At 38.7% G+C, this 13975-nt stretch overlaps 1 protein-coding gene across 6 annotated transcripts in view; it reads right to left on the bottom strand.

The window, feature by feature from the left end:
* The window catches only part of SRFBP1 (serum response factor binding protein 1), an 88763-nt gene that overhangs the window by 5983 nt on the left and 68805 nt on the right, over positions 1 to 13975 (bottom strand). For all 6 annotated transcript variants that reach the window (XM_087741389.1, XM_087741388.1, XM_087741390.1 and 3 more), the window contains 2 exons: positions 1742 to 1823; positions 59 to 797 (listed from right to left, as the gene is read on the bottom strand). In XM_087741389.1, coding sequence (XP_087597515.1) covers positions 59 to 797; positions 1742 to 1823 — 821 coding nt within the window. The remainder of the gene's footprint in view (positions 1 to 58; positions 798 to 1741; positions 1824 to 13975) is intronic.

Below are 13975 nucleotides of genomic sequence, written 5' to 3'. Positions count from 1 at the left end.
AATTTCTGTTACTGGGAAGGAGGGAGGGAATGGAGAACATAACATGGGGAAAAGGTACCTTCTTCGGTTTTGAGATTTCTGATTAGAGGCAGACAAAGAACTGCAGAACATTGATTCTAGCTTGCTTCCTTTTGCATGTGGCTTTCCTTTTTCCATGATCAAATCCTGTGCTGTCCCAGGCGCTGTATTCTTTTCTTTCTTTACTATGTTTTTCTGAAGTCTATCCTTCTCTTTCACTGAAGAATGATCAGTAACTGCTGCTATCTTTTTCTTTCTTTTTACTTTGCCAATGAAGAAATCATCATTGCTGTCACTGTCAGAATCTGATGACTGGTTATAAAACCTCTCTTCAGTACTATCATCAAAGTACTCCTCTTCATTAGGATGTTCCTGCTCACTATCATCATTAATTATTTCTTTTGCCGCACGTAATTTGTTCACACTCATATTTTCTTTCCTTTTTTGATAGCCAAGTTTCTTTCCTGTTTTATTCTGAGTGACTGCTTGCATTTCTACTGCCTGAAATGAAGATTCTTCCGGAGCATATTCTCTCTCCACTTCCACAGTTTTCTGCTCAGATTCACACAGTTCTTCAGCCACTCGGTTAGCTTCTGTTTTCATACTCGTTTTTGTTTTGTGTTCACGTCCTTGCTGTTTTTGAGCTAGTTTAAAAGGTTGGTCATCCGAATTGCTATTGAAATGTTGCGCTGATTTAGGCTGTTCTTCTGACTTAGCCTTCTTCGAAGGTGTGGCTTTGGCTGGGTTCTTTCTTGCATCCTTAAAAGCCTGTACAGCAGCTATACAAGGGGCAGAAGAAACATCTTTTGTTGCAGCTACACATGAATTTACATAAGTTATTTTAATACAATAAAACATTTTTGCAAGTTAAATATGTTGTATTGAGTAAGCATATTTTGAATGTCTTTATCAATCATTTACTGAACACAGGGGATAAGAAATACCTTAGAGTATGGCGTCAACAAAAGTGAGGAAAAGAAATTATTACGAAATGAATACACTGTTAAACTTGGCTTTAACTGTGAACTTCTCTTTCAGCAAATAATCTGCAGCTGATAATCATGTTAATTTAGCGCATTACTTTGTGTGTAAAAACTGCAAACAAATAGTAAATTGCCCAGATATAATTAAATGGGTATTTGATATGCTCTGTTATTAACAAAGTAACTTTGTGACATTATTACTAGGACGTGACCCTTTTTAACATCAATTTTAGTTGGAAAATTTGAGTTTAAAGGGAACAGGAGATAACCTAAAGAACAAGGAAATATTCCCTAAGGATTCTGGGAACAGTTTCCAGGGAAGTTTAAGGAAGTCATTTGCAAAACCTTATAGCTGCCTTTGGAAAGCCAGTTGTAATGCTCCTTTTACCTTTGTGTCTGCATGTTATTGTGCTCATTGCCAGTTCAGTCCTATTTAATTTAGAGATACTCCATTATATCCATTCAATTTTTAGAGTTCCCATTATGAGCCCTGTTTGTCCTACTCTCTGTATCTTAAATGTCATATAGCATACTGTCACATATAAGCTCATTTCAACCAATATAAATGACTACTAGCTTGTGATGCTTGTTTCACTGCAGCTAGCTAAGGTAATTACAGAAGCTTTTCAGTTTCTTACTTTTCTTTTTATACTGGTTGTTCATGTCAGGAATATATAGGAACAAGGTAACACACCGATAAGCTACTGAAGTTATAAACAAGTTAATATAATATTTCATACCTTTAAGTTCAACAAATCTGGGTTTCAAGATGGGGTGTGTTGCAAGTCTTGCAATTGCTCGCTCAGTTGCAGTACAATTTGGCTATACAAAATAAATTCAAAGGAATGAAGTCAATAGAACAGTGAATACTTATACAGGTCTGTATCAGTTATGCTACAATGCACACTAATGTGATTCTGGACTATTAACTGAACAAGAGGAAAAGCTTATCACACTATAATATTTCAGTATTTCTTATTTCTCCTGTATTACCGTCATTCTAAATGAGGAAAAATCTGACTGCCCAAACATTCACAAAAATGTAAGACATGTAAATCTGGTATTTCTCAGGTACTGAATAGGGATAACATGATTTTTATTTTAAAAGCATACCAGACACATCTTTCAGAGCTAACAGGCTGCTTTCACATTCACTATTTCTTACATGTGCAAAGCAAATTCATGAACCCCCTAAATAAAGAATATCCTATTGGTAGAAGGCATTCTGCACGAAGAAATACAGCAGCTTGCAAGAAGAACAGTATGGATGCCATAAAAGTATGCAAAATGACATAACAGGCATTGAAGGAATATACAAAAAAACGTGGTTGAGAGGCAAAGTCTAACATGATCTTAAAGACAAACAACCTTGAATTTAATGTGGTAGAATACTGAAACGCTAGACTAATTCAAAGAACAAATATGATCTTCATGCTTTAATTTGAAGGAAAAGGAGAAAAGTAGGAATTGCTTCAATTTCTGACTTCCTCTTTTGTATATCAGAAGTCACAGGTACGATACATTGTAAAAGCTACTCAGTTTCAGGTTTTTGTCATCATTCTGCTTGAAGAACAAAATGAGAAGTATCTAAGACTCTTCCAAACACAGCTTTGTCTTCTTTTTTTTTTTTGAGCAGATGGAAAGGAGGTGTAACAGGCTTGTGAAACACAAATTCAGCAGGAAGATTTCTTAAAGCCTGCAGTGGAATTCTCTGGGAGAGGAGAAAAGACACACCTCCTAGTAGTACTATAATGGCTATATGTTTAAATTGTTGCTACTTGTGATTTGAGCTATGGGCTACAGGAAGTACTACAGCAGAAGCCACCCAAACCAACAGATAAGCCTGGTAAAGAACCGGGCAAGTGCCCTGTGACCCATTCTGAGCTGGTTTTGGTGCCCAATATCTCAACATGACACGCTGCCTCTCCTGTCCTGAGTGACCACCGCAACAGATGGAGCCCAAGTCATAGGTATGTAAATGGCAGGGAATAAAGGGTGGAGACTGTACTGGCTCTGCCCTGGGATGGAGTTAACTTTCTTCACAGCAGCCAAGATGGTGCTGTGCTTTGGATTTGAGACTAAAACATTGTAGAGTTGGTAACACACCAATGTTTTAGTTATTGCTGAGCAGTGCTTGCACAGCATCAAGGCCTTCTCTGCTTCTCACCCTGCCCTCCGAACAATCAGGCAGAGGGAAGGAAACACACCTGGGACAGCTGATCCAAACTGACCAAAAGGATATTCCATTCCACATCAAGTTGTGCTCAGCAATAAGAGCTCAAGGAAAGGAAAAGGAAGTGTGGGATGTTTGTGGCTACATCATTTGTCTTCCCAAGTAACCGTTACATGAAATGAAGCCCTGCTTTCCAGCATGTGGCTAAACATCTGCCTGCCAATGGGAAGTAGTGAATAAATTCCTTATTCTCCTTTGCTTGCACACACAGCTTTGCTTCACTTATTGAACTGTGTTTATCTCAAGCCACGAGTTTTTCTCACTTTTGCTCTTCTGATGCTATCCTCATCCTGTGGGGGAGGGGTGAGTGAGCAGCTGCTGATTGCTTAGCTGCTGGCTGGGATCAAACCACGACACAAACACTACCTAACACATCAGCAACACGTTTAAAGTATCTGATTTGCTTGACTTAAGAGTGCTCCATGGGGAATCTTACTTGTTTGTATTTACATTTTCTTCCAGCAGAATTATGACACTTAGTATAAACAGTTCTGTATTCATTGCATAAAGATAGATGGACACTTCATGCCAACTAATAGTGCAGGAGAGTCACTTTCAGTGCTTTGGTCTGAAGGAAACAGAGCAGAAGACACTACAGCTACAGCAGAGCCAGTACTTCTAAATGCAGAAACATTTAATTGGTTTGCAAAACATAAATCTTGTTCCTCAACCAATGCAAAGCAAGCTCCATTTGTATTTCTTTTGCCGTAGTTCTAGAGCATACAAAATATACTCCGTGTATGTCGCTCATATTTCATGTCTGAAGCGCAGAGCATCTGGGAATTCTAGTACTTTCCTTTCTCCTCAAGTCTCTGCTATTACAGCATTATTTCTTCAGGTCAAGAAAAACTGGAAAAATGTTTTTCTCTGTAGACTGTCTACAGAACTATGAACACTGGCCAGAGGAGACGGGTCAAAAGATGGGTCCATTTCCAAGGGCCACAAACTGGCTTACTTTCAGGCTAGCCTAGCCCTGAGAACTTGAAATCTGAATTTTGATCCCCATGTGACAGTGCTGCATGCTGCCACCAGATTCCTGGGACAGCAAGCTGACATTTCTGAAGATCAAACGCTATTTTCTTTGGCGATTTTTCTATAGCTGGAAAATCTATTTCTGAACTTAATTAATACACTTTTTCCCTCAGCTACTTCCTGTGGGTTTTGAAAGAATATACCATGAAGTTCAGAAAGCAGCAGCAGCTTCTGTGCAACATCTGGTGTCCTTTAATTCAAATATTTATAGAAAGGGTTTAAGCATATACATGCCAATCCATATGGAATAACCACATTTTTTCCTCATAGCAAAATACTTCACAACCACTGCTCACGGTGATAGACAGTAGCCAACAAACATACCATATGACATTCACATTCTTTAAAATTTCCCATTTTTCTGTTTTTTTTGCACATCCAATGCTCAATTTATTTTTCCTCAAGTATTTTCCAGTATATAAAACCTTGGCAGAAAATAAAACTTAACAGAAAAAACGTCAACTGTATTTAGAGGAAGAACACCCTTTCCCCCTCCTCCTGCCCGCCGTGAGTTTAATTATGCAGACACTGGAATTGCATACATTTATTCTCACATGTTCCTGCTACTTCTTGTATTATTTTGCACTATTCATTTTTCCATGCAAGAATGTCCTAGTACTTTCCATAGGATCATTCTCCCTCAATCGGTGTGCAACTGAGGTGCTGCAAAGTGAACAAAGCAACCGAGCAGTGTATAGTCACACTTTTCAGTGAGAAGTTGTAAGCTATGTACAGAACCACCTGAAAGTCAGAGTCTCATCAAACTTTTCATCTTGGTAAGTGATGCATTATTCTGCATATGGTGCTAAAGACATCTCTCTATCATCACTGACATGTTTCATTAAACTCCATGTGTTCATTTAACTGAATGAACTGCACTGATCTCTATATTTTCAAATCTCTTAAAATGAAAAGAAACCCAAACTGCATAAACAATCATTCTTCATCCGGAACGGTGGATGTGCACACAGATGCACAAACCTCAAAACATAACTTGTCAGTTATAGCATAATAAAGCAGCAGTTGTATAACTGACACATGTGCAAACACACATGCGTGCCCCACATAAGGGAGAGAAACTTTGTACAATGTGGCAATGATTGGGAAGAGAATGGACATTACAAGCTTGCTAAGATAAAAACAGATTCACAATGTAAGTTTTGAGATGTACTGGAATAGGGGTCAGAAGAAGTACGAAATTGCTCTGAGAGCTGGCAGCACTGGGTAAAAAAAAAGTCAGGCAGAAGTTGTGTGAGTAGTACCTGCTTCATACAATGCAGGTGATAAAGTGAGAATGAGAAACTGAGTGTCTCAGGGCCTTGGGGCAGATGTGATTGCAGGAGTTGAAATGGATACCTTGTTAGCATGCTTGAGACAGTAGAGCTTCAGGAAGAATTAAAGGGCAGAAACCTGGGATTAACCTGGGAACATGAAATGGAGGCTTCTGACCATTGCTTCATTCTGATTACTCTTCCTGTTCAAGTCTACTTTTGTTTGTACCCTCTCTGCTATAATTATAATCAATAATAAGAAAGAAAGAGGTCATACTTCTATTCTTCAATTGACTTTTGTACAAAAGGGGATTGCCTTGTTACAGGTCTCACCAAAACCAAAACTGCTACTAGAAGAGTATACTACTACAAAGACTACCACTAGAATTTCAACTGGGTCACAGGACAATGCTACCGAACTGGTAATGCTTGGTGGCCCTGCATCTGTCACTTTACATCATCTCTCAGTTATTTAAAATGACATTCAAATGGAGACAGTCAGAAACCGCACTGACAAGTATGCAGTACATGGCAAAAGCCATGACACAAAAAGTAACCTTGAAGCATGTCATACTCAAGTTGCTAAACTAACTGGAAGTGCAGTTTAATATCAAGTGTAACAACAGCCTGATTGTAAGCAAAAAAATGGCAGATATAATGCTAACCAGAGTAAGCATTAAAAAAAAAAAAAACCAAACCAAAACCCCAATTCTGGGCCAAAACAAGATGTCATTGCAATACCCTTTGTAGCAGCTTAGGAGAAGAGCTGTCTCTCTACTAAAAAAAAAAACCAGAAAACCTGTTAATCCACACATTCTTCCCAGAGCTCTAACTAGTTACAGCTGTCCTTCATAATAGCAGACGTGGTTAATGTGGAGTCACAGGGTGGCTGAAGGTGCCAGAACATGGCTGCCACCCAAGTCCATCCCATGATCTCATACTGCATTGGAATAAGACCCTTGAGAAAAGTTACTTTCTGACTGTGAAATGCTGCTAGTTCTCCCTCTTCCTTTATGTCTGTAAGACATACAGTATGTGATCTGTGGCCATCAGACATGGTGAAGATTTTGGTATGAAAGGCAATTGGTTATTGGTATCACTCATGGCAGCACTGTCATCTCTCAGCTCCTGACAGCAAGATATTGTTTACTGACTGTAGTGGGTTGACCCTGGCTGGATGCTAGGTGCCCAATAAAGCTGCTCCATAACTCCCTCAGCTGGAGAGGGGCACATTGTCTCTGCCGATCCTTCCTCCTCAGGGGGAGGACTCCTCACACTCTTCCCCTGCTCCAGCATGGGGTCCCTCCCATGGGAGACAGTCCTCCATGAACCTCTCCAACACGACTCCTTCCCACGGGCTGCAGTTCTTCACGAACTGCTCCAGTGTGGGTCCCTTCCACAGGGTGCAGTCCTTCAGGAACAGACAGCTCCAGCACAGGTCCTCTACAGCGTCACAAGTCCTGCCAGTAAACCTGCTCCAGCATGGGCTCCTGTGTCCACAGGTCCTGCCAGGAGCCTCCCCCAGCATGGGTTTCCCACGGGGTCACAGCCTCTTTTGGGCATCCACCTGCTCCAGCATGGGGTCCTCCACGGGCTGCAGGAGGACAGCCTGCCTCACCATGGTCTTAACCACGGGCTGCAGAGGAATCTCTGCTCCGGCGCCTGGAGCACCTCTTGCCCTCCTTCTTCACTGACCTTGGTGTCTGCAGGGCTGTTCCTCTCACATATTCTCAAGTCCTCTCTCTGGCTGCAGTTGAAGATTTTTTCCCCTTCTTGAATATGTTATCCCAGAGGCGCTACCACTGTTGCTGATGGGCTCAGCCTCTGCCAGCAGTGGGTCTGTCTTGGAGCCGGCTGGCATTGGCTTTGTCTGACACAGAGGAAGCTTCCAGCAGCTTCTTACAGAAGCCACCCCTGTAGCTCTCCCACTACCAAAACCTTGCCATGCAAACCTGATACGCTCACCTTGATAAGAGGAGGACGGATCAACTAGGGAATGCAGGTCTCTGCTGGATTTGGCAAGAGTTTAAGAGAGTTCTTTGTTCTCCCAAATTTGTTCTCCCAAATACAGAAATAACAGAGAGCAATCCCATAGTATTCAAAGGAGAGAAACATCAGCACTAAATGCTTCAGGCTCTGCACTGGAAATGGATAGCCAAAATCTGTCAGATTTATAATCAACTTTTACTCAGTTTTTACTCAAGCTTTCCCAATTTTCCATGTAACATCAAAATGATGGTACAGGTGTTGTGAAGAAGTAGCTATGCAAGCTTAATAGCAAGACAGGTGAGAAGTTCTTATGGCAATTACTTCTGTATGCACGTCAGGAAATCATGCAAGTTTCAACAGATTTTTTTGCATAGGACTATATACAATTTTTAAAATAGACTGATGAAAAATTTTCAATTGAAGCTAAAATGTATGTCCTAACAGATCTAAAGCCTTTGCAAAAAAACTCAGCACAATAATGTCTTGTAATAGAACAACAGAAGAAAAACTGAACAATGTCTTACAAAACATCAAGATACACAAGTAAACCTCCAGTCCCCCTTGGCTTCTTGTTTATTAGTCTTTTCAACACTTGCCACATTTTATATTGGTTTACACTGTTTTCTGTTATTACAGTAATTCAACCATGAAAATATTTGGATATTTACTTTATCTTGCAAGCATTATGGAAGTTGAAGACCCATGGCAACATAGGGTACTCTGGACTATCTCTTCACTCATCTGCAGAACTGCATACAATAGAAGGTAAAGGTCTGGAGAATCTAGCTCACCTTGCACTGATGGGCAGTAGCACTGACTGTCAACTCATCACTGGTTTCTGCAGACTCTTGAACCCAGCATCAGGAAGAAGCATGAGATTCTTCTAAATACTATCAATGTGCTTACACTGCCTTAACTTCATTTGTATGTCTGGACCAAAGCTATTTTTTCCCCATAATATTTTCACTTGGAATTACCTTCACACATCCAGTTTGGCTTGTCTTTTATCAGAAAGGAGTATGAAGTATAAATTTGTTTCTATCGTTGTCTCCTCTTCTTTTAAAATAAGAATTTCAAAATAGGCCATAAATTCAAACAAAACTAGCTTTTTGGTGTTCTTTGCTGCATGCATGATTAAAAAATACCTACTATCCAAGCATTTGAAAAAGTTTAAAGGCCCTTTAAGTAGCCTAGCACTTTACATGTGTTAGAAGACCATATTTAATTGGAGTATAAAGAGTCAATAGAGTTTCTCCAGATTAACCTGTCACAACTAATTTAGCCAACCATACAAGTGTGAGGTAAATGCTTATTTTTGAGATTCGGAAATTGTCAAAGAGAAATACAGTGTTTCATCCCAAACTACTACAGTGATCTACAGCAAAGCTTGGCATAAACCCCAGACCTGCCCAAGTACAAATTATGTACTTAATCTTCTACTAATTCTTTCCTTCTTCTCTTTACACATAAAATAATTCCTATGATTGTTTCAATAAAGAAAAGTCAGATCAAAAAATCCCGAATAAAGCAGGCATGGATTCCTTATCATCTCCTCATGGAGAACAGGGTCAACTCTACGTGTAAGCTGAAACAGCAAGATCGTCGGAAAAGTCAAATGCTGCTAACTCTTCTTCACTTCTTCCAGGGCTAGTCAGAATATGTGGCTATAATCCTCTCATTCTGGCATCCCACACAAACAATGCATGCATTTTTTAAGAAAAAATGTTAACTTCTTAAATTTGTGAAAGAGGACATAAAGTGAGCACCATGTTGTGCTCCCCCACACAGCTGTGATGGACAAATGTATCTATGATGTGGACAAATCCCCAGTGGAAAGCAGTTGTGAAGAGATTACTCCCCATATTAGATTCTTAAAAAATTATATATCCAGTACAATTAATCAGTATAAAATATGTACAGTTCTGGCTTATAGCAAAGTAAAATCAAATACATGAAACATAACAGTATAAAGTCTACATGTTTTTGCTTTTTACATATAGTTTTGTATAAAATATATGAGTTTCATATATTTTGACATTTGAACAGTTGAGGCACTATATCACTACAAAATATGTCTTGCCAAACTGATTTAAAAAATTTGGCACACAGCACAGTACAATAGATGCCACTAAAAAAAAAAAACAACAAAACAAAAAAACCCAACAACACCCCAAACCCACAAAAAACCCCAAACAACCCCCGCATCCTCCACCCCAAATCAGGTGAAACAGAATCATATTGAGAAAGTAAACTGGAAAGCAAAATATGATGAAATAGAAACCCTGAAGCAAAAAATGTACTTCAGGGGGAAGAGAAACAAAATGCCTCTCAGACAACAGGCAGTAGCTGTGAACAATACAAAGAGAAAGGTCTTTGCCACAAAATTCACATAGACTTCTTCAGAGAATGTAATGAAATTTGGAGGAAAGGTCATATATAAATTAGTTTGACAACCACTATATATCAGATCTGAAACCACAACTGACTTTTGCAGAAAAATGAAGCTGACAGATCATTTCCCTGTAACTGGCCATCTAGAATCAGGATCTGGAGACTCAAAATAGGCAGTTGTTTATTAACTCCAAACAGGGAGTTAAGCTGGCCAATCTTGAAATCTGAAACAACAACTATTTGGGAAAACAAAATTTTAAAAATTGATTACTTGTACTTATTTCTTATAGAAAAGAGAGCAGAAACACAAAGTAGACCAACAACACTCAGGCAGTGCTGCAAGCCGAGTAGGAAACAGAACTGTCCGAGTTCACTATGATCTGAATGCATCTGAGCCTCAAGATCCAGCTGCGCACCATGGGCATGTCCAAAGACTGAGTGGAAGCAGATGGTAGCAAATAAATTGGTGAGATATAGGGATGAGCTCCACATTATTAAAACTATTTAATAGACCAAGAAGTTCACAGTATTCTGCCTTGGACAAACCTGAGAAGTTTCAGAACTGAGATATCCACCAGTCTCCTTATGAAGCCAATTTGGTGACAAAACTCTGTAATGAACTTTCAGGGATGTAATCTTGAGGCATCCTTACAATATTTCACTGTAAAACAGATGCTCAAACCTGAAATTATCACTTGTCAGATGCAGCCTGATACAGCACTGTATGTATAAGCACATATGAAAGACAGTTTGTAATAGAGAAAGTAGACACAGTTCAGATTTTCAAATTTAAAACAGATGTAAAGCTTCAAAACTAGCTAACGTTTGAAAAACAATCTCCAATTTAACCAGGTATATTTCAGATAATTTATAACGTAAAAGTAAAGGATTTATCCCTGCCAACAAACCCTGTCTTGCTCAGACCTTCACATTTACAAGCGTTACCATCAGGGAACATAACTATATATAACTAAAGTACTGTTAGGTCAATGTCTTTGGATAAAACTCTCGGGAGAGATGTACTTAAAGTCAGAGCACTGCTGAAGGAACTAAATATGAGAGCCAGGGATCTGGAGGCACAGACGACTTAAAGACTTCACAAATGCTGCACACACTAACCAGGGGTAGGCCATGTTATAATATGCTATTCAAAACAAGACAATTTCTTGGCATACCACATTGTAATTTTCGTGCAGAATTGAAAACAGATTTCTTTTAATCTATATGTTTTTCAGCCACTTTCTGAAAAAGACAATGGAAATACAAATTCTGTTCACTGAAAAACTATTAAAACATCTGAGATAAACATACCAGTTCTTTGGCACCAAAATGTAGATTTTCCATCATTAAGTCTATTGAGGGAATATATGCATTCGAAACTTACTCTAATGATAAACACATGTCAGATATATATGGAAGCCCTGATATTACTTGAGCATATCAGCAGATGATGGATGTAAAATAAATGGAAACCTTGGATGTTCACATTTTATAGCAGGTATTTCACCATATGGCACACAGAACAGTCACCTTTATGCTTAGAGGCTCTTGGGCATCTTCTGGGCCATTACATTATTATTACTGAAGTCTGGCATGCAGCATTTTCCTAATGTGTAATCACTCAACCATTTAAATCATCATGCAGTTATTTGTATTCCAAACCCAAGAAAACTAGACCATCACCCTTTAAATTTAATGCTGTTATACTTCTACTAAGTGACTAGTTACCTCATGTTTCCCATACTTTCTCTTACCTAGTAATCTTGCCATAGAGGGGCAACGTGCTGTAAACTTATGCTCTCATTTTACCATGCTGTAACTTTTTAACGTGGCTGGTCTTAGCAGCTACGTTCATTGACATCCCAGTAGACGAGATTTTCCCTTAAACAGAATTCCAGTAATTCAAGAACATATAATTTTTCTCCTTCTACAGTTAAGTTTTAAAAAGTTCAAGCAATAGTGCCTCCAGCACTTTTCATCTGTTTTTCCAGTTTTAACAGACTGATGGGCTTCATATTGAGCTCAAAGAGCCCTCCTAATTCCATAACTTTTTTTTTTTTTTTTTTAAGCTTTTATTTTTATATATCTCAATTTCTTAATTCTCAGCTGCAGCACTTTAAAAACTGATCTGGATAGAAAAGGGGGGAAGAAATCAAATGGTTTTGTATTTTATTTTTATATGATAAAAATTTTTATATGAAAAACTGATAGAGTTTCATTTATAAAAATAAAAAGAGCAAAAGACAGTAGCAGCTGTTTTTCATTTTTAGAAATATCAGGAATGTCAGATTTATTTTTTTCTGATTCTGTAATGCAATTCTGAGTCCCAGTACAAAGCATATATACAGAAAGAGCTTTTCCAGTTAGTAACATGTGAGTAGCTATCAGTCTTTAACATAAGTGATTACAATTGTTCATGTAACATTAAAGACATCTTAACACTTAAGTTCTCTAAGCAACCAAAATAATGAAGGATTCCAACTTATGTATGTCCTACCTTATGTTGTCTCTCCTTGCACTTATCTTCTGTGCCAACTCTATGGTGCTTCTCAAAACAAGATCAAGAGGTAATAAACTATGGCCACCTTTCCCCCAATGGCACACTGATCTTGGTTTCTCACACAAAAAACAACCTCTTGGAAGTTAATGCTTTTATAACCACCTCCAGTAACCTTGGTTGAAATTGCTCAATGGGTACCAATAGTTAGAGGATTAGCAGATAGACAGATGGCAAGACAGGGAAAACATTTTCCTTTCTCATTTGGTTAAGGATAGCCTTCTCGCTACCCCTTCATGTGGATCAACTTTATAAAATGATTACTTTCCCTATAGATACATAAAGGATGCAATTCAAAGATTCTCTCTTTAGTACCCAAATGAATTAAGGGTCACTGAAAACTCTCACTATTAATATCTGTCCTAAATTTGTAGCTTCTCTAATCTCATCTAACATTTTCTGTCCACCATAATCATTCTGACTGGAAGCTGTAGCACATTACTGGTACCAAACTTTTATGACAGTTGGAACTCCCATACAAAAGGCTTCTTAGTGCTTCTCTTTTCTTGTAAAATATTTGTGCTGTTAGACTTAAAATACAGTGCTTGACAACACAGCACCACTCTCATGCACATACATCCTACCCCATTATCCCTGTAAAGATGATGCCTTTCATTAATTATCTTGAAGACCTGGTGGAAGGAGGATATCTATTAGAACTGTGATGACATTATATGTCAGGTATTCTCATCTCCCCCCATTAATTTTTTCAGTTCAAGGATTGGTATGGAAACATTCATAACTTACACCTTTTCTCTGTAACTTAGTATTGGAGGTGCCAATCAACTGGCACTGTAGGCAGCCTGATTTACCTTCATTATTTATTGGATCAAGCTGTTCCCTCCTTGGCCTTTAAGAAACATCCTGAAAAGTAGCCACATGCCCCCTGTCGGTCACGTCATTGTGAATCAGATGTTCCTCCATGCACATTGTCTTCTTCCTCCTGCCTTTAGTTTAAGTACTTTTTTATGACCTTTAAAATTTTCAGTGCCAGCAGCCTAGCACAATTTTGATTGTGATGCAGCTCATCTTTCCTGCACAGCTTCCTCTTGCCCCAAAGGTTCCCCAAACACCTAAATCTCTCCTTTCTATACCACACTGTCATCCATGCATTGAGATTCTGGACCTCTTGCCTCTTGGGCATTGTATACAAGTCTGAATAATATTTTGGAGAAGAATACCAAGGAGATTCTGGACATCAGTAACTTGGCCTTCCTTTATTTAAGAAAAAAAAAAAAAAAAAAGCGCCAAACCAACCAGCATACCTTGAGAACCTCTTGTTATGCAACATATTTTTTCTGCATTTTCTTCAAGGATAGCATCAAAACAAGACTACCTCTAACTTCTTCCTCTATTGTTCCCATGACAGCTCATATCCAGTAAGATATTTACATACATCACTTAAAGTTGAGAGTTGCTTGTCTTTCATGAGTGTTGTGATATAAATCTTTCTGGGACTGAAAAAACACAGCCATGTGCATGTGAAGCCCCATGCATCAAA

Source organism: Nipponia nippon, unplaced genomic scaffold (assembly GCF_047370975.1).
Source record: "Nipponia nippon isolate SJK-2023a ecotype South Korea unplaced genomic scaffold, ASM4737097v1 scaffold_8, whole genome shotgun sequence".
In the NCBI taxonomy this organism is placed as follows: domain Eukaryota; kingdom Metazoa; phylum Chordata; class Aves; order Pelecaniformes; family Threskiornithidae; genus Nipponia; species Nipponia nippon.
Note: the sequence above shows the minus strand (reverse complement) of the source record. Positions and strands in the feature narration are given on the sequence as shown.